The sequence below is a fragment of the Corvus kubaryi genome, unplaced genomic scaffold (genome assembly GCF_017639235.1).
Source record: "Corvus kubaryi isolate FWS band 111438036 unplaced genomic scaffold, C.kubaryi_AGA036_p1.0 37398, whole genome shotgun sequence".
Taxonomy (NCBI): Eukaryota; Metazoa; Chordata; class Aves; order Passeriformes; family Corvidae; genus Corvus; species Corvus kubaryi.
Genome location: NW_024581137.1, coordinates 12,732,313 through 12,754,190, shown reverse-complemented (window position 1 = coordinate 12,754,190; position 21,878 = coordinate 12,732,313). Strand labels below are relative to the sequence as shown.

At 40.5% G+C, this 21,878-nt stretch overlaps 1 protein-coding gene across 9 annotated transcripts in view; it reads left to right on the top strand.

Annotated features, from left to right (window-relative positions):
- BMPER (BMP binding endothelial regulator) overlaps positions 1-21,878 on the top strand; it is a 148,611-nt gene that overhangs the window by 61,757 nt on the left and 64,976 nt on the right. For all 9 annotated transcript variants that reach the window (XM_042043388.1, XM_042043387.1, XM_042043386.1 and 6 more), the window contains 4 exons: positions 14,107-14,206; positions 17,491-17,600; positions 18,225-18,365; positions 20,599-20,703. In XM_042043388.1, the coding sequence (XP_041899322.1) occupies positions 14,107-14,206; positions 17,491-17,600; positions 18,225-18,365; positions 20,599-20,703 (456 nt within the window). The remainder of the gene's footprint in view (positions 1-14,106; positions 14,207-17,490; positions 17,601-18,224; positions 18,366-20,598; positions 20,704-21,878) is intronic.

Here is a 21,878-nt window from a genome sequence, read left to right as displayed (position 1 = left end):
ACAAGTCCCTATAATGGATGTGGGCAGCCTCAAGTTCTCAGCTCATGGTCTGCTCTTTCTGAGACATATTGCCTCGGCACACTGCCATGCTGAGAGGTCAGTGTGGCCTGCAGGCAAGCCAGAAGCGGTCTCATCTCTGGCCAGCTCAAATTGTTGAAATATAGAGATTTGTCAGCACCTTCCTCTGCAGCCATGCTGGAGAGGTTTTACTGTCACTGAAATGTTTAGGATAACAACCTGAGCATCGTCTGAATAAAAAATAGCTGGCTGTGGAGAGCAGCTACCAGTTGGAGTAGGACAGCTTTTGGTTATTCAACACAGTCATTTTTGTGCTGTTGAATAGAACACCTGGCTGCTTGCTGTTGTGCCAGGAAGGTAAATCCAACTCCAGTGGTAAATCCTTTAGCATGGCTGCCAGTGCTATGGGAATGTCTTGGATAGTCACTGGGGATGATGTGGCATGTATATGGATTTTGCCCAGAGGGACTTTTTAGTGTGGTCCATTCTTGCAGCAGCTGTAATTTGTTCTAACTGGTCACTAATTGAAAGATGGTTTATCTTGAATTGCTGATGGCTAGCAGACACCTTCTAATTGCTGTTTGCTCGTATGTCTGTTCATGGTTTGATTGTACAGAATTATCCTTGAGTGATGTTTTCTATTGGCATGCATTTCTCTGGGAGGCAGTGTGAGTACTGCAGAGCTCTTCTGTGATGTGGTGCAAAGATGTAGGAAGTTTTCTTTGTATGTTTGTAGTGAGTAAGGTGTAGGGCTTCACCTGCAGTATCTGCTAACAGTACTATGTAAATGATTAAAAGGACAGCAATAACTGTACTAAATGCATGCAAATGAATTATAGAATGGTAGCTGGGTGGGCCAGGAGCCTGGACTCCTTGAATTCAGTAGGAGATTTAGCTTTGTGGGGTTTTTTGTTTGTTTCATTTTTGGGTTTTTTGTTAGTCTTTGGGTCTTTTGTTAGCTTTGTTTTTTTAAATATCTTTTAATGTCCAGGAACCCCAGGAACTGCATACAGTATTTTTGTACTGCATCTCATAACTTTAGCAAATACTGATTTACAGAAATGGAACAGTCGGGTGGGAAATTCCTGTCAGGGAAGTGCAAGCCTTCCTCATTGCATGGGGAGTGGGCAGTGGAAAATGCTCTCTATATCTAATCAGACCTAACACGTGTAGCACCAGTGACGTGCTAATAAAAGTGTCAGGCCTCAGGACCAGTAATTTACACCCGTGTTTTCAGATTCTCTGTACAAAAAAAAGAAACTCTTGTTGTGGATGAAAAATGATGTGTGAATCGGTAAGGCTAGGCTGAAAAGAAGCAGATGCTGACATTTCTAGAATTAATATTTTTGCCTTAAAGACACATCTGTCATCAGCCTCCACTTTATAAGAGTAGAGGAGCACTTATCTAAATAAACATGGCAGCTGTTTTATATGATGGGTCTGTTTTTTAAATAGTAAAAAAATATTGTATCATTTTGAAAGGTATAGCGGCCATTAATGTTAACTTACAATGATAGTTTGGTGTGTGTAGCTATTCTCTGCTTTAGAATAATTTCAGATGACACTTTCGCACATTATCAGAGAACCACCCTGCATGAGTAGAGGGAAGGTTAATAACTGAAAGTGCGTGCAGCTGAGAACACTGCAAATGCTGAAAACTTGCTGAGAAGAGAGTTCTGGGTTGTAATCTCAGGAGCATGTTAAATAAAATTAAGAGTAGAGAAAAAAAGACAAGAGCTTTTGGAGAAGTAAATTATTAAAGTTCTCTGCTTATGGATGAGAGTTGCAATATAAATAATTCACATTTTTTCAAACGTCTTTGCTTGGCTAATTAACATACCTTTTTCTAGTACTTCAACAAATCCTACACTTAAAAATGTATGTTTCTGTTTCCTATGAGGGTCTTTAATGACTCACTTTACACTGATTTTAAGACCATTTTACATCATTAGACAGGTAAAAAGGAGACTTAACAGGGCCAAGGAGAACCTACACTCGCAATCAAACCCGGATTTTATTTGCTTGCTTATTGTCTCTTTGAGGGACTAATAATGGTTTTTAATAATGGTTTTTGATGATGAGGCAGTAAGCCAAGTATAAGAGTGCACTGTAATTTGCATTTCCAATTGCATGTGGTGTGACCCCCATTATTAGTGTTAATATAAGTATTTTCTGAAAGGTAAAATGCAGAAATATCTTCCTGTGTGAGAAGTCTCAGATGTGAAAATTTCTTCTTGGGATATAGGCCCCTTTCACTGGGTTCTAGAAATATACTCCTTCTTTCTAGACAACCTCATGGTTCATACAGTTCTTTTCATTTTTGACTGCTCTATACTTCTATTTTGAAGTGCTTTGCAGGACGTAGTTGGAAAGGTAGATACAAGTGTTTCCACCTCTTCTGTCCATCTTCTTGAATGAAGTTGGCCTATATATATGGCCTTGCCAAGAATTTAGGTATGGCTGTTGATTTTGGGAATGTCACGTGATCTTAGCGTGGAGGTAAGTTCCAAGCTGGTTGGCTTGCTGTAATGGGTCTGACCCAGACCAAGAAGAGCAGCAGGCCTTTAGGCATGTGCCAAAAGAGCTGGTCTGCACAAAATATAGCCAGGCCTGGTGTGCTAGAAATGCCTAACTGGTACCATATTGCTGTAGAGGCTTTACCATGCCTAAGCTGTCCCTGAGAAAATGACAATCTGGGCATCAGCCTTTACAGATGCTTTGCTGCCAATGAGAAACCATTAATTAGCAACAGGATCCCATCCATAAAGTAACGGCAAGAGCTAGATATGAACTTTGTTGTGAAAAAAATGGAAGCAAAGATTTGGAATGTCTGAATGTGTATCATGGTCCATGCAGGGGTGTAAAGGAGGAATGGATTTCTTAGGGTTTCATCCATGCTCTCCCCATGCATGTGCAGATTGTTTGCAAACTAGGAATGAGAGAAAAAAACCCCTGTTATTCTTCTAGCAGCCTTGCTAGCCAGGACTGGGAAATGTCAGCATTTGATGCTGATGCTTCTGTAAGTCATTACCCCTGGAGGAAGGAGGAAGTGGCAGAGGAACTCTGACTTGTAAATGATTCCTAATCAAAATGCTTCCCAAGGCTATTTGTGGAGAACTGCAGATTCCTAAGCAGCCCTTGCTCAGGCTTGTGTTTAAGACTAAAACATGTTACTTTACCTTGATCACAAGCCAGAGTGTGCCCTACCCTGGAGTAGAGCCAAGTCCCATCTCTGGAGATGGACAGCTCTATGTCTTACAAAGCAGTATGCACTGTGGTATTATGGATTTTACTATAGATAGTACCACTGGCTGACAGGGAGTCTAATCCTATACCACTTCAGGTATATTGAAGCTACCGCTGTGACTACTTCGCTGTAGGAACAGTTTCATAACCTGCTGGTTTCATAAAGGTAGCCTAGTTTTCCTAAAACTTTATTTTCCAAGAAATCCTCTGAATGAGCTGCAGTTTACCACTTTCTCTTGCAGTTCACCTCTTTGTCACATAACATTTTAAAGTGTATTTTTAACTCACTTGGCTAAGTGCTTAGGACAAACAGGATCTCCTGTTAATGAAAACCTTTGATGGATGCATTAAGAATGCAGTGTGTATGTAATCCTGTATTTCCTGAGGTTACCTCACCAGTATACATGGAGCATAACATTTAAGGAGTATGCATGCATGTATAAAGGTCTTGTAAAAAGCTAGAAGTAGTGTCCTACTACTACTACTATGGTATGATTTATTTTACCGTGGATGTTCTTCAGATATCAGTGTGCTTTATCATCAGACCTTGAGGCAAGGTCATCCATAAATTGTGGAAATAACTGGTGAAGGATTAAGTCTCAACCTCTCCAATACCTCACTGCCGTGAACCACAGAAGGAGATTTGTTCTCTTTGCTTGTGAATGGAACAATGATTTGATGTGAACTGTTCTGGTAGATTTTGACCTAGTAACAACTTTTCAAAGTTAAGGTGTGTAGGTACCTGCTTCTAAATTGTGTACTTTTTTTGCTCTTCCAAGAACAACCCTAATTGGTTTTATTCATGACCTTTTTTACACATTTGCATCCCAAAACCATGCAATGAAATGAAGTTCATATTGTCTACAAGAAAGTACCTGCTGAATAGAAAGTCTTTATTTTGCATCTAAATGCCAGATGTCAGAGTTTGGGCATTTGGAGATTTAATTCACTCAAGTCTTGCAATTTATTCCTGCAGATAACTTAAGGGGAATTATTTAAAACTAATGCTCTAAGGCAAAGCTGTGTGGATACATCTGTAGAGTTTCTGGTTGTGATGAAGTATTTTAAAGAATGATGATGAAGTGAGAGTCAGAATTGTCACCTTTCTCAGGGCCACAATGGTACTAGTATTCTGTGTGTGCAAGAAACACACTGGGGACACTGGAGGGATTTAATAACTGTATCTCTGAACAAACTGTTCAGATGGAAAAGCTGTTCTCAGAAGGGAGGCCAGAACTGCACCATAACGTGGGAGTTGGAAGTGGGGGTGAAGGGTGTCGTCGATAGTTGCCAAAGTGTGGGGTTTACAGGAGTACCATTTGCTGTAGGATGTAGGAAGAAAAGCTTGTGAGGTACTATCACAAAGCTTATGCTGTAGAAAAAGAAGCGAAAAAAAAGGAAAAAAAGCCTTTGTGCAGGTTTATCTTATGAAAAGCAAATGATCTTTATATAAATACATTGTGGCAGTGGCTATCATTTTGCAGGCATCGAGTTAGGACTTTGAAACGTTATGCAAAGGCTCTGGTGGTGTATACACAACTGTACACCCACTGGACTGTGCTTCATGTGTTCTTGATGCCAATGAAAACAAAGCAGGCTCCAACTGATTCAGGGGAAAAGTCATGGCTGCAAGAAGCCAGGACCTGTTTTACAGAGCTACTGCTCTGCTTCTAATAACTGAAGTTAGGAAAGTCCCTTGGATTTAACCCTAACTTTCTTATTATCTGGAATAGGACATGAATAAGCTGAAGAAGCTTGTTAGTGGTTTTTAATAGTTTTTCTGGCCACAGACAGTTTCCAGCTTAGCATGTTTTATTGCAATTTTTCATAGAAGCAGTTCTTTTAGAAGAGAAATAAATAATCATGTGGCTCACAGCAAAGCTTCCATAGTCACTGGAGACCTCTGGTGCAACGGCTAAATGAATAATGAATAGCTGAACTCCCTTCTGCAGTGGTGTGCCAGAATTGTTTCCTTGTCAATGTCTTTGCTTCCCATCTGCTGTCCCCACAAAGCTGCAGCTCTTTACCCCCAAGGTGGTGGAGAGCCCCTTTTCTGCAGCATGCAGCTGCCCTCTTGGCCCATTCCTGCTTAAGTGGTTATCTTGGTTCATTTTTTGCCCTTGTCTGTGCAACTTCTAGGACTTTTGTTCAAAGTGCTGTCATCCAAAGTGGACTGAAAACCAGTGGAAAGACTCCCACTGGATTGTATGACCTTTGGGGCAGTCCTTGCCTACATCCTGCCTTAAAATCCACCTCTTCCACCTGGTGTATATGTTCTAACCTCCAACCTTGGCTCTGTTGGAGTGTGCCCTATGCAGCAACCGGCAGGGAGATAAGAGGGGGAAGCATAGCCTGTATAAAGATGTCTGGTTCATAGAAAACACCAAGATATGTGGAGGATAGGGGCAGGGGTACCTGTGGTTGTGGCATTTCTGTTATGTAGCTGCCTATTAATAATGAGCTATTTTTAATTTCAGAAGTCTAAAGCCTTTTGATACTACTACCCAGCATGGATTTTATAAGGCACAGTGACAGCAATCAGTCTAACAAGACCTGCAGCAAGGAAGAGTTTGATTAGTAAGTGAATGAAATAGCAGCAAGGGATGGAGATGATGTGAAAGGATTCAGATGAGAGGAGAAGCTGAATTTGAGATGCTGGTCAGTCACCTGCATGCTGAAAACAAGAACTAACCTGCTGCGTAGCATTAAGGCATTAAGTGTAGTTGGTAAAGTTGAGAAAATTATGGTAACTTTTTAGATAGTCTCTCAGTGGGAAAAAAATTATGAGAAGTGATGATCTGTTGCTGGAAATAGTGCCTGGGATAATTACACTGTCCACAAAGGTGCTTGTGGTGCAATGTGCATCCAGCCATCTCTTGAGTTTTCAAGAGATACTGTTTCTGTTTTTTTTTTTTTTTCTTAACTCACTATCAACTAGCAGAAGAAGGAATAGGCACTTCTGTTACATTGTTGGAAACTCTGCCTTCTCTTTAATTCAGTGACCTTAAAAACTACCTAATGAAAGGCAGAATATTTTGTGGGACATATTACTTCTGCTTGCAGGAGAGATTTGTTGAGAGAAACAGATCTAACCCTGGAAAAAGCCTCAGCTGTTGAACTGTCTGGGAGAAGAATCAATAAAATAACAGCTCTCACAGCAGAACAAATGCATGAGCTGCATCTGAAAGCATCCTGCACTTAGGATAGTTGATGGGCAGTCTGGAACACAGGTATCATGAATCCTTGTAGGTACTGGGAGTGAAAAAAACAACACAGGAAAGACATGAAGAAAATTGCCTCATCTCATGGGAAAAGTGCATTAGGTATGGGATGCAGACCTGTTTTATGTACCACTGTCCCTGCTAACCTAGGAATAGAGATTATGTTCCCAGAACAGCAGAAGCAGCAAAGCTTTATTTCTATAGATGTGTGGCACTTGATCTGTCCTATCTGCAAAAATCTGGGTTTTTTTCCAGCACCTCCATGACACAAGCACTGAATGAAAGGCACAAGGTCTGGGAGATGCTGACTGGAAAGCCAGCTGCCTCCTAACATTGTAGGATGCTTTCCGGTGTTCTTTCTGAGAAAGAAATCAGGGGCTCTCTGCTCTCTGCAGCAGTCTGGCTTTGAAAAAGACTTGTAGGAACTTAAATATCCTTGCGGTCATTTTGATTTTTGCTATTTTATCTCTATGTATCTTTTTCAGAGTAGTCCCTTGATTATTTGTGGCTGGAGCTGGTCTGTGATTCACAAACTACAGGTGTCCCTGGTTTCTGCCTGCATAAGCCTACTTTCCTTAGGAAATCAGCCTGAAAGGGACAAAGTACACACCACAATTAAACCTTTCAGGGCTTCTGAGAGAAGAGGGGCTATTTACAACATCATTTTTAACAGAGCCAAGAGCTCAGTGTGTAAGCCCTGGAGGGGAGAGGGCTGCTGGCTGTTCAGCTGTGTGACTTTGCAAGTAGGCTATTGGGTCAGCAAACGATTTGATTTCAGCTGGATTGTGAAGCCAGATGCAATATCATCCCAGTGACACTTCTACATAGTGCTATTAGACTGGAGAAATGTGGCCAAGTGCTGTTTGTACTGTCCCCCAGCTGAAAGCAGAATGCTCTGACCTCCCCCAAGGAGCCCTTCTGCAGTTCCAGCAACTGTGAGATTTCAGACTGGTGTCTCTGCCTGTGTATACCTTAAAGAAAGTTACTGCAACCCATAATTTCATGTTCCAGAATGGTCCCTTTCACCCAAGGCAGTAAATACCCTGGTCTTCCACTTCCTCCCATAGGACACTCAGTGCAGCTCATGTTTTTGTGGAACCTGAGAGAAGCAGGACCAGCAGCTCCCCAACAGTCTGATTTCAAAGTGTAGACCTATGTCCCAGAAGGATGTACTTCAGTCTCTGGGAGGATGCTGTGATATTTCAGCAAACAAACAGCAACCCACTTCCTCTACAGAAGAGAAAATTTATTTTCTTAATCTAACCAATCCCAGGAAATGTGGCTCCTGTGAACTGGAATGGATGGCAAGACTTGGATAGACCTGGCACCTACATGTCACTTTGTACACACCATATTTTGTTAATGGAACACATAACAGTATTTAGAGCCTTCATTCTATACTAAATTACAAATTAATGAATTAATGTAGTTAATCCTTCAGCAGATGGATACAACCATATACACAGTAACTTCCAAAAGAGGGAGACTTTTTGTTTCTTGGTTTTAGGTCAAGATGTTTTAACTCTGTGACATTTTGCAACTCCACTTGCAATTTGCTAGGAACTCAGGGTCATGAATTTACATTAGTTGGAGAAAACTAGTTAGACTTTCCTGTTACTGCAGCTTGTTGATGACACAGACTGTACACCTAAGAAATTGTGTCATAAGCGTGCATATGGAAGGAGAGGTGGTGGAAGTCAAACTTTAACCTCCTAGAAATTGACAGAGATTTTTATGCTTCTTTTGCTGTGTCAGGGAATGGCTTTGCATCAGACTGAGGTTAAAAATTGAAATAATTTCAAGAATTGTGCCTTTGCTTTGCCCTAGAGTTGGTTTAGTAATTTGTTTACAAGAATCTTGTATCTTACCATTTCTAGTCTGTGTAGATTTATAGGTAATTTTTAAGACATTTAAGAAGATTTATTTATATCCACAATAATTTGTATGACCTGGTGTTAAAATGTATGTGAGCTCTGTAGAGCTCACATGCAATGTGAGAATTGCACATGCAGTTCTTAGGACACCACTTCAGACTGTCACTAGGGCCACTTTCTAAAGCCTTTCCATAGCAGTGATATTGCAGAAAATAGGGTTTGAGATCTAGATCTAAAGTTGAAAAATCTGGCACATACAAGACAGTGTAAATACCTGCTGTTTTGAACTGAAGCCCAAGATCTCCCTATTCTGAATTTTATCCAATACTTTCTAAATAGTAATTTTAAAAATCCCAATCTAGACAATAGATCAGACTGCAAGGGATGTGGGAAGCTCTGGCTTGTCTGCCTGATTGATGTGCTGATTGCTTTTATGCTGAGAACTGTATTGCTACTTTGTACATTTCCTAAAAATCTTCTTCCTCCTGTGACCCTTCCAGGGAACTCTCACTGTGCATTGACATGGCTGTTTCAGGGGCCCTGAAATACTGTGTAGGGGTGAAGTTATTTCCAGAGGCTGTCCACTACATGCTGCACCATCATTCTTACAAGAACTGGAGTGTCTTTCATCTGATTTGGGAGAGAACACCTTTCCAGATTAAATTTCCAGATTAAACCCACACTTTAAGCACAGTATCCTCTCCCTTTTGTACCTGAAGTCTACTTGCATGGCACATCAGGGACTGTAATCTGATTGTAAGCTCAAGGTATGGGTTTTCAGGGCATGCGATTCTAGAGGCATTTTGGAGATGCTTGCATAGTACTTGTTGCTGACCTGGTTTATGCTTCCAGTACATGTTTGGGAGGTAGTGAAAGTCTTTATTATCACAGAGTAGTTAATAAGTCAGACAGAGCTCCTGGAGGCCACCAAGTGTATGCAAGCCAATACACCATCCAGTTCACGTAGGAAGCCCTATACACATCAGCCAATGTGGTGTAATGAAACGAGTCCTGGAATGCCTTAATAATTTTTTAATTCCAGAATAGTAATACTCATTGTTATCTGAATCTTAAATCATATGTCTCTTTATTGATATATGTCTATTTATTGCCTTTATGCCTTTGCTGTCACAGAAATGATAATATTTCATAATATGTTCATGGTGACTGTAGTTACTTGCACTGGGGTAGAGTAGTTGAAGACAAACAGTCACACAGTTGTGTGTTTATTTGGCTTTTTTTGCCACTGGCATGGGGCAGACTTGCTCAATAGTGACCCTGTTGAACTTTCAAAATTTTTTTTTCATGCTGGTGGCGTAAAATCTTTCTTCATAGCTGGAGACAACCTTGAACATATGTCTTAGTTCTCACAACAACCCTGCTGAGTCTACAGTGTGTGTCTGACCTTGCTCTTAATATCTGGAATATGTATTCCAGAGTTGAGAGAAATGTTATTTTGGTATTTCCTTTTATTATTTTTTTTTTTCTGTAAGGATAGGCTCACTGGTAGCAAATGAAACCTTTTACACTTCTTCTAGAATGAAAGTTAAAAATAAATGTCTACAATCCACTGAATCCTAATGCCAGCCAGCACTTAGACAAAATATTCTGCAAAATCAATGGAAATTATACTTCTTTTAGAGGATGAGCAGTCTTTCAAGTACAAGGTGAACATAGGGCAAAACTAAGTAGGAATCTTTTTTAGATGATTTATAGCTTCACTAAAGCACAGAGATGAAACTTGAAAGTGAAATAGAAAATGAGATACCCACAAGAAGCTTGGTTCTTGATAATACTTGTGTTAATCTTTAACCTTAAATAACAAGTATGTAAAATATTATTAAGTTTAGACATGCTCATTATCAGTAGCAAACAAATTGGGAATGTAGAAATCTCTGTCCTACTGGGATTTCATGAGTGCTTTAAAAATCTGCTAAAGACAAGCTGTTGGTGGTGGTCACTTTCTTGCCTTCATGATAGATGAAGCCCAAGATTCTTGGGGATTAATTACAGAACCTGCAGGCATTTTTCTCTCCGTCTGTCGCAGCACACAGGCTGCACACATGCTGTGCACCAGGCATGTGGGTAGCTTACCTAGAAACTGCACTCTGTCCTTCATCCAGTGTGTCCAGCAGTCGGTCATAGCCTAGATGGGTGTGTCTCTCAACTCTGCCAAGTTACTTGTGTCCTTATTGAACAGCAAAATATCATAATCGAGGCAGGAGCTGAGCCGAAGTGAATGCATAACTAGATGGACCAGCTCCATGCTTTCATTTAAAGAAGGATTCGTTATCTCTCTTTCTCAAAGATGGACCTCTTGTGGGAGCATTAGAAAGTGCTATTTCATCTCCCCCTCTCTTCTGTCTCTTGAGAAAGCTGCTGAGACAAGACAAAACCTCAGTCCACACCACCTGCTGAACTGATGCTTCGAAGCCTTTTGGTTTATCTTGCAGATATGAGGTGGCAGCAGGAGTTACAGTGTTTTTATTTGTCTGCAAGGTGGAAAGTGAATCTTTTCTTTGTAGACATTAGATCTCTTACAAAATCTGTTACCTCCAGAAGACTGTGCACTGCAGCAGCCTCCTCTGGTTAAAGTTCTTGTTAACTGTTGCTCAAGGATTTATTTGACTAGCTCTTGAATAGCTTTTCACACAGGAAGCAGATGTCACTTGTGCTTTATTGGTCTCTGCTGGCTTCCAATTCAGGTTTTACTGAACAACTGGAGGTTGTTGCTTCTGACCTGGAGCACTCTAGCTACATGGGAGATATCATACATGGAAATGTGAACTAAAAGCTGTAGATGTAATTGAGAGGTGGAAGAGGCAAGATGTTCACTGTGCAGTTCCCACCGTAGCTTAGGTCATCCAAAGCCAATCTTCTTCCTCTCCAGAGTTATTTTTTTCCATTGATTTTGGGTTTTTTTGTTGAACTTTTGTTGCACTCATTTTTTTTTCCTACACAGCTCTATTCCATGCAATTTAAAGCACTGGCTGCACTAGCTGCTTTGAAAACGGGTATTCTGAATGCTTTGTGAGTCTTGAATTATGATGGCTGAGGCTTTTAAGAAAATAGAAATATTGTGTGTGTTTTGACATTCAATGAGTGCCCAATGAATTTTCTCTCTAAGTTCTGTAGGGCAGGTAGAATTATTCTTAATTTAAATGGTACAGGTTGATTTGTTTCAGACTGTTTTGAACTTGCACTAGCATGACATTCAAGCCTTGGAGAGCCTATCTGGGAGAGCAGCAAGTTAGAAAATAGTTTGGGTGTTAAAAAGCAGCATTCCAGCTGGAAGCAGGGGTAGCAGTGAGGTGAACAGACGGGTGGAACTAGTCTTAGTTTGTGCAGAGGGGCCAGTACAAAAAGTAAAGAAGGAGCTATAAACAAAAGGCTGAAATGAGAAAATATTTTATGTTGTCCATGGCATTTTGTATTTAAAAAATACCTATGCAAGAGGCTGCAAAGGAAACATCTCAATAGTGTGCTAAGCCTGAGCTTTGATTCAATCTATCAGAGAAGCAAAACTCCATGACAGTTCTGCAGAGCCACAGGTTATGTGAGTATGAAATGCAGCAGCAAGATTGCAAGAAAGGACCTGTTCTCACCATGTATTGGAGTATTGCTTTATCGTTACAGAATCACAGAATAGTTTGGGTTGAAAGGGACGTTAAAGATTATCTAGGTACAATCGCCCATCCCCCGGCTATGTGCAGGGATACCTTTCACTAGACCAGGTTGCTCAGTGCCCCATCCAACCTGGCCTTGAACACTCTCAGGAATGGGGTACCCACCACTTCTCCTGGCAACCTGTTCTGGTGTCTCGCCACCCTCACAATAAAGAATTTCTTCCTAATACCCAATCTAAGCCTACTCTCAGTTTAAAGCCATTTCTCCTTCTCCTGTTGCTAGATGCTCTTGTAAAGTCTCTCTCCATCTTTCTTGTAGGCTCCCTTCTGGTACTTGAAGGGTGCAATTAGGTCACCTCAAATTCTTCTCTTTTCCAGGCTGAACAGTCCAAGTTCCCTCAGCCTTTCCTCATTTTCTTCCATGGATATATTCCTGATCCTGTCACCAGTCTGGCTGAGACATCCATACCCTGCTTTCCCTTTTGCTGAATTGTCACCGAAGTTTGAACTTTGGCTTCTTGTAGCCTTTTTCCCTGGGGTGAATGACGGCACTACTTCAGAGAGCCCTTGTTTTTTTCTTTCATTCTGCACCTGTGTCTCTTCTCACAGAGCTATTCCCTAAGCATACTAAGGAACATCACTAAAGAATTAATTTAGTTTTGTCAAGTTTCTGGTCTGACCCTTAATTTAGAGCAGTCATTTCTGTCTACAATAAGCTCTGTGTTTCTGCATGCTGCAGTGAAAGAATTACGAGCAGTCCTCAGCCATGTGCATTCAGGATGCTTTGGTAGCCCCATGGGACAGGCAGACTTCAGTGCCTGAAAACTTATTATAGAACGGGGGTACAGTCAGTATGTTATTTTCTGTGCAACAGTGGGTCTGCCTATATGTAAAAGCTTTTACATGATTCACTGAGGCCATTAGGAGTGGAGTGGTATACCATCATTTCAGGCACAGAGCCCTTCGAAATGAACGGCTTTTTCCATCTTTTTCCAGGGAGCCCTGAAAGCCATTCAGCATGTAGGTTGGAGGAGACTGTTCATAAGCCTTCAATCACAGCATCAGGAACACAAGGCTTGTTGCTGGGATGAGCCTGCAGCTCTGAGTGATAAATAAGGCAAGACAGCTAGATCAGCTAGATCAAAAGTACTGACTTTCCTTGCTGAGATAAAGGTGGACTGATTTTTAAAATTTGGCAACCTGGACCACTCATAAGCGTATGGAGCACACGTTGGTAGAGGGTCTAGAGCTAAACACAGTATTCTGAAGGCATGATGAAATGATTAGGCAACAGAGTGGAATGAGAAATAAGATCACTTTTGACTGACTCACTCTTAGACATATTTTCTGTGCTTTTGTCTTTGTTTCTGGTATTCATTGATATACCAGGATACATCCAGTCTAGTTCCCTTTCCCTTTCCCTTTCTCTTTCCCCTTCCCCTTCCCTTCCCTTTCCCTTTTCTTCTCCTTTTCTTCTCCTTTTTTTTTCTCCTCACTCATTCTCAACATTTCATATACCCACTTGGTTTTCAGTCCTCTGAAGAAAGCAGACCTTCTGGGTTTGCATAGTTGGCTTTGGAGGCTAACAAGAATGTGCTTTCTTAAGTGATTTCGGCTTATTTGGCTTCTGAGTTCACAGACATAGTGGAAGAACACCTGCTCTCATCTTGCTTCAGCACTTAATCCCTGTCCCAGACAAGCCTAGAAGGGCACGACACAGGAGATGAAGAATAATACAAAAAATTGCTCAATAAATTTTTGGAACATCCGGAAAGGTTCATGGATAATGATTTTATTTTCCCTGGTTTTATCATATCCACACCAAGAAATAAGATAGAAAGACACTGTTTCTTCAATTATTCCATTCATTGTTTGAGAGATTGAAAAAAATACAGATAATCCAAGGTCTCTGCAAGCAATATAGAAAGTCTTGAAGTACAGTTGTACATGTCCTGTACACCGGATGCAAGCAGAGATTTCTGTTGGCAAATGCTGCTTTGGCTAATGCTTTTCAAGACCTTGGTGCCTGTGTGTGTCTATTGTGTGTGTGTGTGTGTGCACACATTTATACTTGATATTTTGCTTTAATTTTTTTTTCTAATGGAGCCTATTTTCCTTCAGGGTGGCAGGACACAGTGTATCCAAGAAGTTTGCCCCATTCTCTCATGTCCCCAGCACCTCAGTCTCATTCCTGCTGGACAGTGTTGCCCCAAATGCTTAGGTGAGTGGTTTCTTCCCCGAGGAATTTTGTAATTAATACAATATGTTTGTGCATAACATCTTTTAGACCAGTATTTCACAATACTGGTAAATTCCAGGAGGTGAAAGAGACTACTGCTCAGCATTTATAATCCACAGATTTTGAACACGTACTCAGGGTCAGTGTTAGGGTTGTGATGGGTGGTACTAAGCAAGCGGCTGCAGAAGAGCATTTGAATATAGACCAGTTGCCTTGCTTAGAAGGACAAATACAGAGATGCTTCCCACCTTCATTATATATTTTACAAAGGAAGTTGAGGCAGGAGAAAATGTTCCTTTGGAGTTTGCCACAAGAAAAAGGCCTCACCTGCTCATATCATTACTTGAGTGAGCATTTGCATTCTTGATTTTGAGGAAATGCAGGTCAGAGGTAACTTCTGAACTTACATTGCATTTTTAGAAACTATTGTCAGAGAGGCCACAGATCCAGGAGTCCATCTCATGATTGCCTTCTTAAGGTGGAATCACACTGTCATCCACGAATATTTTCAATGACATCTTTCCAAAACATTTTAAAGTTGTAAGTCATAGGCCTCCAAGAAGGGCTAGTTTGCCCAGGTCATGACAAGTAAGGCAGTGACAAAAATAAGGCACTGCCTTGTTTTGCCCTTACTGTGTCCACAGATCCCACAGTTTAACATTCCATCTATTTCATAAACAAAGAGCACTTACATCCTACCAAGTAAATTAACTTTAGTTTGGTCTATGGGGTTATAACTAGGTTTGGAAAAATTTCAGAGCCAATTACTCCCAGTTCTTCAATGGAAACTTTTTGTAATTTTGACTATATTTTCATCTGAAATCTCTTTCCAGGTCTAGGTTATAGAGAAGTCTGGCCTTGGAGGCAGCAAAGCCATATAGAATTCTAGGTTCTCATAATACTTAACATTTTTGATTGCATGAAACAAACCTGAATTTATTTATTTGCTAATAGAGAGGTGCTACAGATAAATGTCTGCCTGGAACATTTAACCACAGTGCCAGAGAGTAATGCAGTAGAGGAATGAAATGGAGAGGAGAACAGTCCAAATGCTGAGCTTCTGTTTTGGCTGAGGACATTTTTCCTTTCCTTCTGTAAACTCCCATTGTCATCTCCTCCCCATGCTTTTCCTGACTGAACTTTCCCCTCTGTGAACTAGACATTCAAAATGCAGCTTTAATTTTTGACTGCTTCAAGGGGATCTTTCTATAAATGCTTTTTCCCCTTCTTAGAATGTAAACAAATTCACTAATAATAATTAATTTCATTTTATGTGGTTTTTACTCGAAAGCATTTCATATACCTGTGAATAGATTATGTTTATTTACAGGGAACTGTTAAAAGTTTTGGAGGGGAGGTAAAGCCAAGGGATGAGTAATGCACTGCATGGCAGTTGGGAAAGAGAAAAGCTTCCAGGGATGCTGAGGCATAGTTTTTAAAGTATCATGTGGAAGACCTCCCTGCAATTGAATTCCTGATACTCTGTGTACATAGCTTAGAAGAATGCTGTGGACTCTACTGGGACTTGAATTATTAGCTTAACTAGTGGTTATGAGCCAGCAAAGACAACCATTAAGTGAATATCTTCATCACCACATCTTTTAAAGTGGTGCCTCCTTTGACAGTGGTTTTTAACCAACTATTTGAACTGGGTTGGCCTCCCGGAATTGCACTGAGTAGTTTGCAAGGCATGGCAAGAGGGTGTGGGAGAGAGCTGGACCTTTGTTCACTTGCTGACACAAGCTATGCGATTGAAGTCCTGGCCCCACAGAGGGGGGTAGAAGCGTTGTTGCAGGCAGGACTCTGGCATGGCTTTGCCCCTAAGAGGTGCATGGATGTAGAGCAGTTCCTTTTATGGCTACTGAGCATCCTCAACTGATTCCTTATGTCAGTCCTGCAAGAGAAGTTAAGTCTTTTGAGAAAGATGCACATCCAGTGAAAGGAAGGCTGGCTACACAAGCACAGGTGAATTCCAAGTATCTAGTTTGCAGGAGAGGGAGGTTTAAATTGTATCTAACTGAGAAGGAGTAATTATTTCTTAACTTTTGGTAAACATTCAATTTGTAAAAACTGAAGGCAAATCCAATGGGTTTTGCTGTGTACTTATCCTTTTATTCACTTACATCTCAGAGAAAAATGGAACCTTTTTCTTTTAAGATGCTCTACATTTATAAGAATTATTGAAAAAGGAAGGAATTAGAGTGTGCCAAGACCTGATGGTTTGAAAGCTAAAATATTGGCCAATACTTAGTACTTCCAGTATGTACTTAGAGTGGGCATTCCATACCTTGGATTTGATGCCTATTAAACATTTAGATCTCAGAAATTATGAGGTAGGAGAGTGACAGTCACTCATAAAAAAACTTATTAGTTGGCTGCCTCCAAAAGTAAAACAGGGCAATTCAAAATTAGGAAGGTAAGTATAGTGTTTTTGTGAAGAGCTCATGTGTATGCATTATAATGGTCACTTGTTTAAAATAACTTACTGGGAAAGAAGCTGAGGCATAAGAGAAGCTTACAGGAGTGCAAGCTGCATTGTAACTTGGGTCTGAAAGTGCTTGCAGGATTGCACGACTCAGGAAGGATTTGATTTTGGTGCTGCCTTCCCTGTGTAGTGCCCCAAATCCGTGCCTCACTCCCAGTAAACCCAAATATTTTGCAGATTATGGAAACTAAATATCTTGTGTTGCCTTCATTCTGTTCATAAACAATGCAAATTCCTGTATATCTTGCAGCCTTGTGTGAACACATGGTACACCAAGCTATCTTAATGAGACTGGACTACACCTATGTTTTTTTTTGGATCAGTGTTACTGAGTTGATTTAGCTTGGCTGCTGTGAATCCCTGAGGCAGATATGCTAAAAGAAGTTAAGACTGCTTTATTTGATAAGTTATTGCTTTAAGTTAAAGACTGTTTAAACTAGTTTAAGTGTACCTACCTTAAGAGTTTGCAGTGCTTACTTTTTATTCCTTTAGCTGCAGTGTGCACTTTATGAAGAGAGGGAGAAGAAAGATTTTTCCTATATAAACATATCATAAATTATTTATATTCCCTCCCACAGTAGAATTTGTAGAGATGAATGTGTACTAAAAGAATAGTGAACTGTTAAAGTACATATTTTTTCACACTGAAGTGGAAACACATAGCAAATGATACATTGCATGTGAATTTGGTCTGGTGACAATAAGCCCTACTATTTTTGTTGACAATGTGGTATATTTTCAACCACATTTTGTTTCTATTAATGTTTATTTATATATTCAGGACAGAGGAAAGTGTTTGACCTCCCATTTGGAAGCTGCCTCTTTCACAGCAACGTGTATGATAATGGTTCCTCATTTATGTATGACAACTGCACAGTGTGTACATGCAAGGTAAGTCCATAGTGCTTTGATACTGTGTGCTGATGGTAGTCTGGCTTAGCAGTAATTTGTAGGGCTGTGGAATTGTAAGCCTAATACTGCTCTTTGGCATCTTATGTGGTCTCAAAGAATCTGATCTGAAGAACACTTGCAGTTGTGCTAGGAAAGTTTAAAAAGTTACTGACTGCCTCAGCTGAGACATAATGCCTGACCTTGTATGATGCAAAATAAAGTTGCTCAGATTATGTGGTCCTTTTTAAGACTGCGTTAGAATGGAAGAGGAGTTTCTAAATGATGAATTACTGCATCTCTGCTGAAGGTCAGTGATTTTTATTTATTTCCCTAACATGACTGCAACCACTTGCACATTTTTACCAAGGCAAAAAAATAAAAGTGCCACCAAATCAGTGAGATTTTGCAGGACAACAGAAGTACAAGCTGGGCTTTAGCTTCATAGACTGTGAAAGATTCCCTTTATCTATAAATAGTATTTATTTTCTCTGAGCTGACCTATTCAAAGCAGTTGGGCTGTGTCTTGGGTGGATGCAATGATTGAGCAAACAGAAGTATGTAAGGACACACAGGAACAAACATCTTGGCGATGATTTTGTGCTTTCCTTTCACCCTTGTACCTAGGATTCAACAGTGATATGTAAGAAGAGGTGCTTACTTCCTGGTGAATGCAATAAAAACAAAGACCACTGCTGCAAGGAGTGTGTCTCATATATCTCTCCTGAGGACATGAAAGTGTGCAAGTTTGGCAGTAAGATCTTCCAGGTAAGGTTTCAGGTGTGGCTCAAGAGTAGGTGCCATTGTAACAGCCAAAATGGCATGAGTTTGCTGTAAATTAGTATTGTAGCTTGTTTTTAGCAGAATCCTCACCATCCTGGTCCACAATGGAACATTTGCCATCTGTTTTTATTTTTTTTCCTGAGTTTGTATAAATTCTGCTGATAGTCACCATTAAAGATTAGTTCCTCCTTGAATGTTACATTTTGTCTTCCCCTCCATATGTAGATGTTCAAGCTGCTGTTTCATGACGATGCATTTTTAGTAAGAGATACTGATACTCTCCTTTTCCAAACAAACATTGATACTCATGGAGGAGATATTCTGAATGTTATGTAGGCTTTATTGGCTGAGCGAAAGAGTCTTTTCCATAACTGAGCCAACAGGAGCTTTGTGAGGTTCATTTTGGCGGAAAGTTACTTGGTTTACTACATTTCACATCTCTGCTAAGGACAGCACCCTTGACATCTTACACTGGGACAGCCATGTAATAACTGTTACCTACTGCACTCTCACCCAATGTATTCAAGACACAAGGGATTCCCTGCAGAACACTTCTGCTGTTCCTCAGACCCCGTTTGTTTTTCCAAGTGGTGCAGCTTTTTTTCACACTGTGTCAGAAAAAGATTCTGTCACCTCATGGGCCATTTGTGAATTAAGAGACCCTTGAATAGATCAAATGTTAAGTCCTTTGTGAATACTTGGTTTGCTCAGCCAGAATTGCTTCCCATTTATTCCATCTTTTGTGTACATAGCAGAAGTGTTTATTCTGGAAATTACATGTGAACCTACTGTATGCTGAGACTATGCTCCATCTGATTGGCACTTTCACACTGGCGCCATTGTGCTTCAGGAACAAATGCCTACTTCTTAGGCACCCAACTAAAATATTCTGGTTCTTGTGAAGATTTTATTATATTACTAGTATTATATGGAGTGTGAAAAAATAACGAGACAGTACATCCATTTCTGGCCTTGTGTGCAAAAAAGTAAATTTGGTGTTGCTCGGTTGAAGTCAATGGTCTAACACAGGTAGAATGGGCACAGCAAATGTGTTTTTACACTCCTGTGCAAACCAGCTGTAAGACAAAAATTCAGGGCAGCTGCATGCAGTCAGCTGTGATGTATTCTGGTACCTTGGCAGATGCCCGGTGAGTGGTCATTAGAGACCAAGAACATCAGAAACACCAGGCAGTAGAAATATGCCCTAGAAACAAAAAGTAGGAGACAGACAGCCTTTGATGAAGCAAGCTGAGCTGAATAAGTCAGACTCCTTGGCATTTCAGATATAGTCTGTTTCTGTTTCTGGTCAGAACATCATGTTGAGGTGGGCACATAATTATTCACAGCTGTCTGGTTGAACTGCCTGTTCCTGTCAGGTCTATCCTCACCCTTCCTTCCCAGCAGCCCTGTAAACAGAAAACATGCACAGTTTGGCTCTAAGCAGACTAGCACAAGGCTGTAAGTGGGTGAGACAGAATGTTTTAGGAACCACACTTGGCAAATGCAACACCATGTGAAAAGGAGCCAGGGCAGTTCCACAAGCAATTCATCCCAAGTGGACAAGACGACGAGGCATATTATGCTCTGCACTTCATATTTTCAGAGCTATACATAGGCTGTCTTACCTGCTCTGCTTTTGAGAGATTCAGCACTGTATCTCTTCTAAATATTTTCAGATGTTTAGCAGATCAAATATCCGTGAAAGTGCTGTAGCAATCTAAATTAGAATTCATTATTTGACCATTCCTGCCCTAAGTTGAAATGATGCTACATATGGGAATAAATTCACTATATGCTGACATCTTAATCAAATATTTTCATGTGCAACAGCTTTAAGATGTCACTCAACCCAGTGAATCAGGTTTTTCTAATTATGTGAACTTAAATGAAAATTTGTGGTAGGTGTGATCACAAATCAGATGCTTATTGGAGATAAAACAATGCAAATAATCAGGACACTGTTGAAAAATGCAAATGTGATTTGGTTAGCTTTGGAAAAATGAATTTCTTACCAAAAAGGCCAAAGGGAAGAAAACCTGGCTGAATTTGATCTCTGTGTTGAATCCAACTGGCCATGGACAGACACCTCAAAATAATTTAGACTAAACAATGACACAAAGCCAACAGGAAAATTCATCCTTTCTTGTGCAATGACACATTGCTGAAATAGCTTCTTGTTGCCACCCTAGCTGATACTATATCATGTTCCCTCTTGCAGGATGGAGAGATGTGGTCCTCTGTGAACTGCACCATCTGTGCTTGTGTGAAAGGCAAGACAGAGTGTCGCAAGAAGCAATGCATTCCAGTCAGCAGCTGTCCTCATGTGAGTTTTTTAACAGAACCAAGCTTTCTTCTCTTTTCTGCTCCACCATTATCTTTGCCAGTGTTTCTTGGAAGTGTGTGTGTGACAGTGGGGCATGCTGTTTGGAAGGAAGGGATGGCATGTTAATTTAGGTTGGCATTCCTCAAATGTGCTACTGTTATCCTGAATATGGTCTTCCTGCCTCTGTCCTTGCTCTGAAGACTCTGCTCCTCCTCTCCTTCTTTCTCTGTCCCAAGTATCTGCATTGGAACAGTTCTTTTTTGGCTTTTATTTAATAGTTTTTTAGAGTGGTGAGGTGACTATGTTAATATTTCAGTAGCGTGGATATTGTTAGGGCAAGCCACAGGAGGTTGTTGTACTTGCATTTCCCAGTGCATATGAGGCTTAATACTTGGTTGAAAATTTAAATTAGACAGATCAAAGAAAATTAGTTCAACCAAGCCATGCTGCTTTCTCTAAGGTCATGGGCTGGCTATTTTTAATTTGAAAATCTGGAGTGAACCAAAGAGTGGTGTAATTGTAACTTAAAGGTGTCAAAAATTGAAACCTTGAGCTAAAATCATCCTTTGTTTCTTGGATTTCTGACACTGACAAATTATTTTTGTCTTATGGCTCAAATTTTCACAAGATGGAGCTCTAAATAGCACCTCATGTAGGAGCAGACCTTTGAGCAAAACTGCAGAAGAGAGAGCCAAGTTGTTAGCATTATACTTTCTCAGTGTTTCCTTCTCGACCTTGGAAGCCAGTGGGGAAAATGTGAGTCACAGACACCTAGATATAAAATTTTTAAATGACAAACTCTTTGTAAAATTTTATACATGTAAACTTTTGACAGAAATGGTGGTAGAATAGAGAGCTTGCACCTTGGCACTCCCCGTTCTGGTGTGACAGTGGGCTTCAAGATCCTCAGAAGAGGGAACATCCTTTTCCTGTCACTCTGGCACTCACTGGAGAGGGCAGTTCTCATCTTAATGGGCCTCACACAAGATGCTGCATACACATCAGGAAGTGTGAACAAATGGAGCTGTTCTTCTGGGAATGTTATATTGCTCATGGCAGTCAGGTTTGCTACCTTCATGTCATTCACAGTATAAGTAGGAAGTGAGACCTTGGGTTCTTCAGGTCTCTTCAAATTCTTTGTTGGCCAAGAACCTTGCACACGCTGCATCGTATTT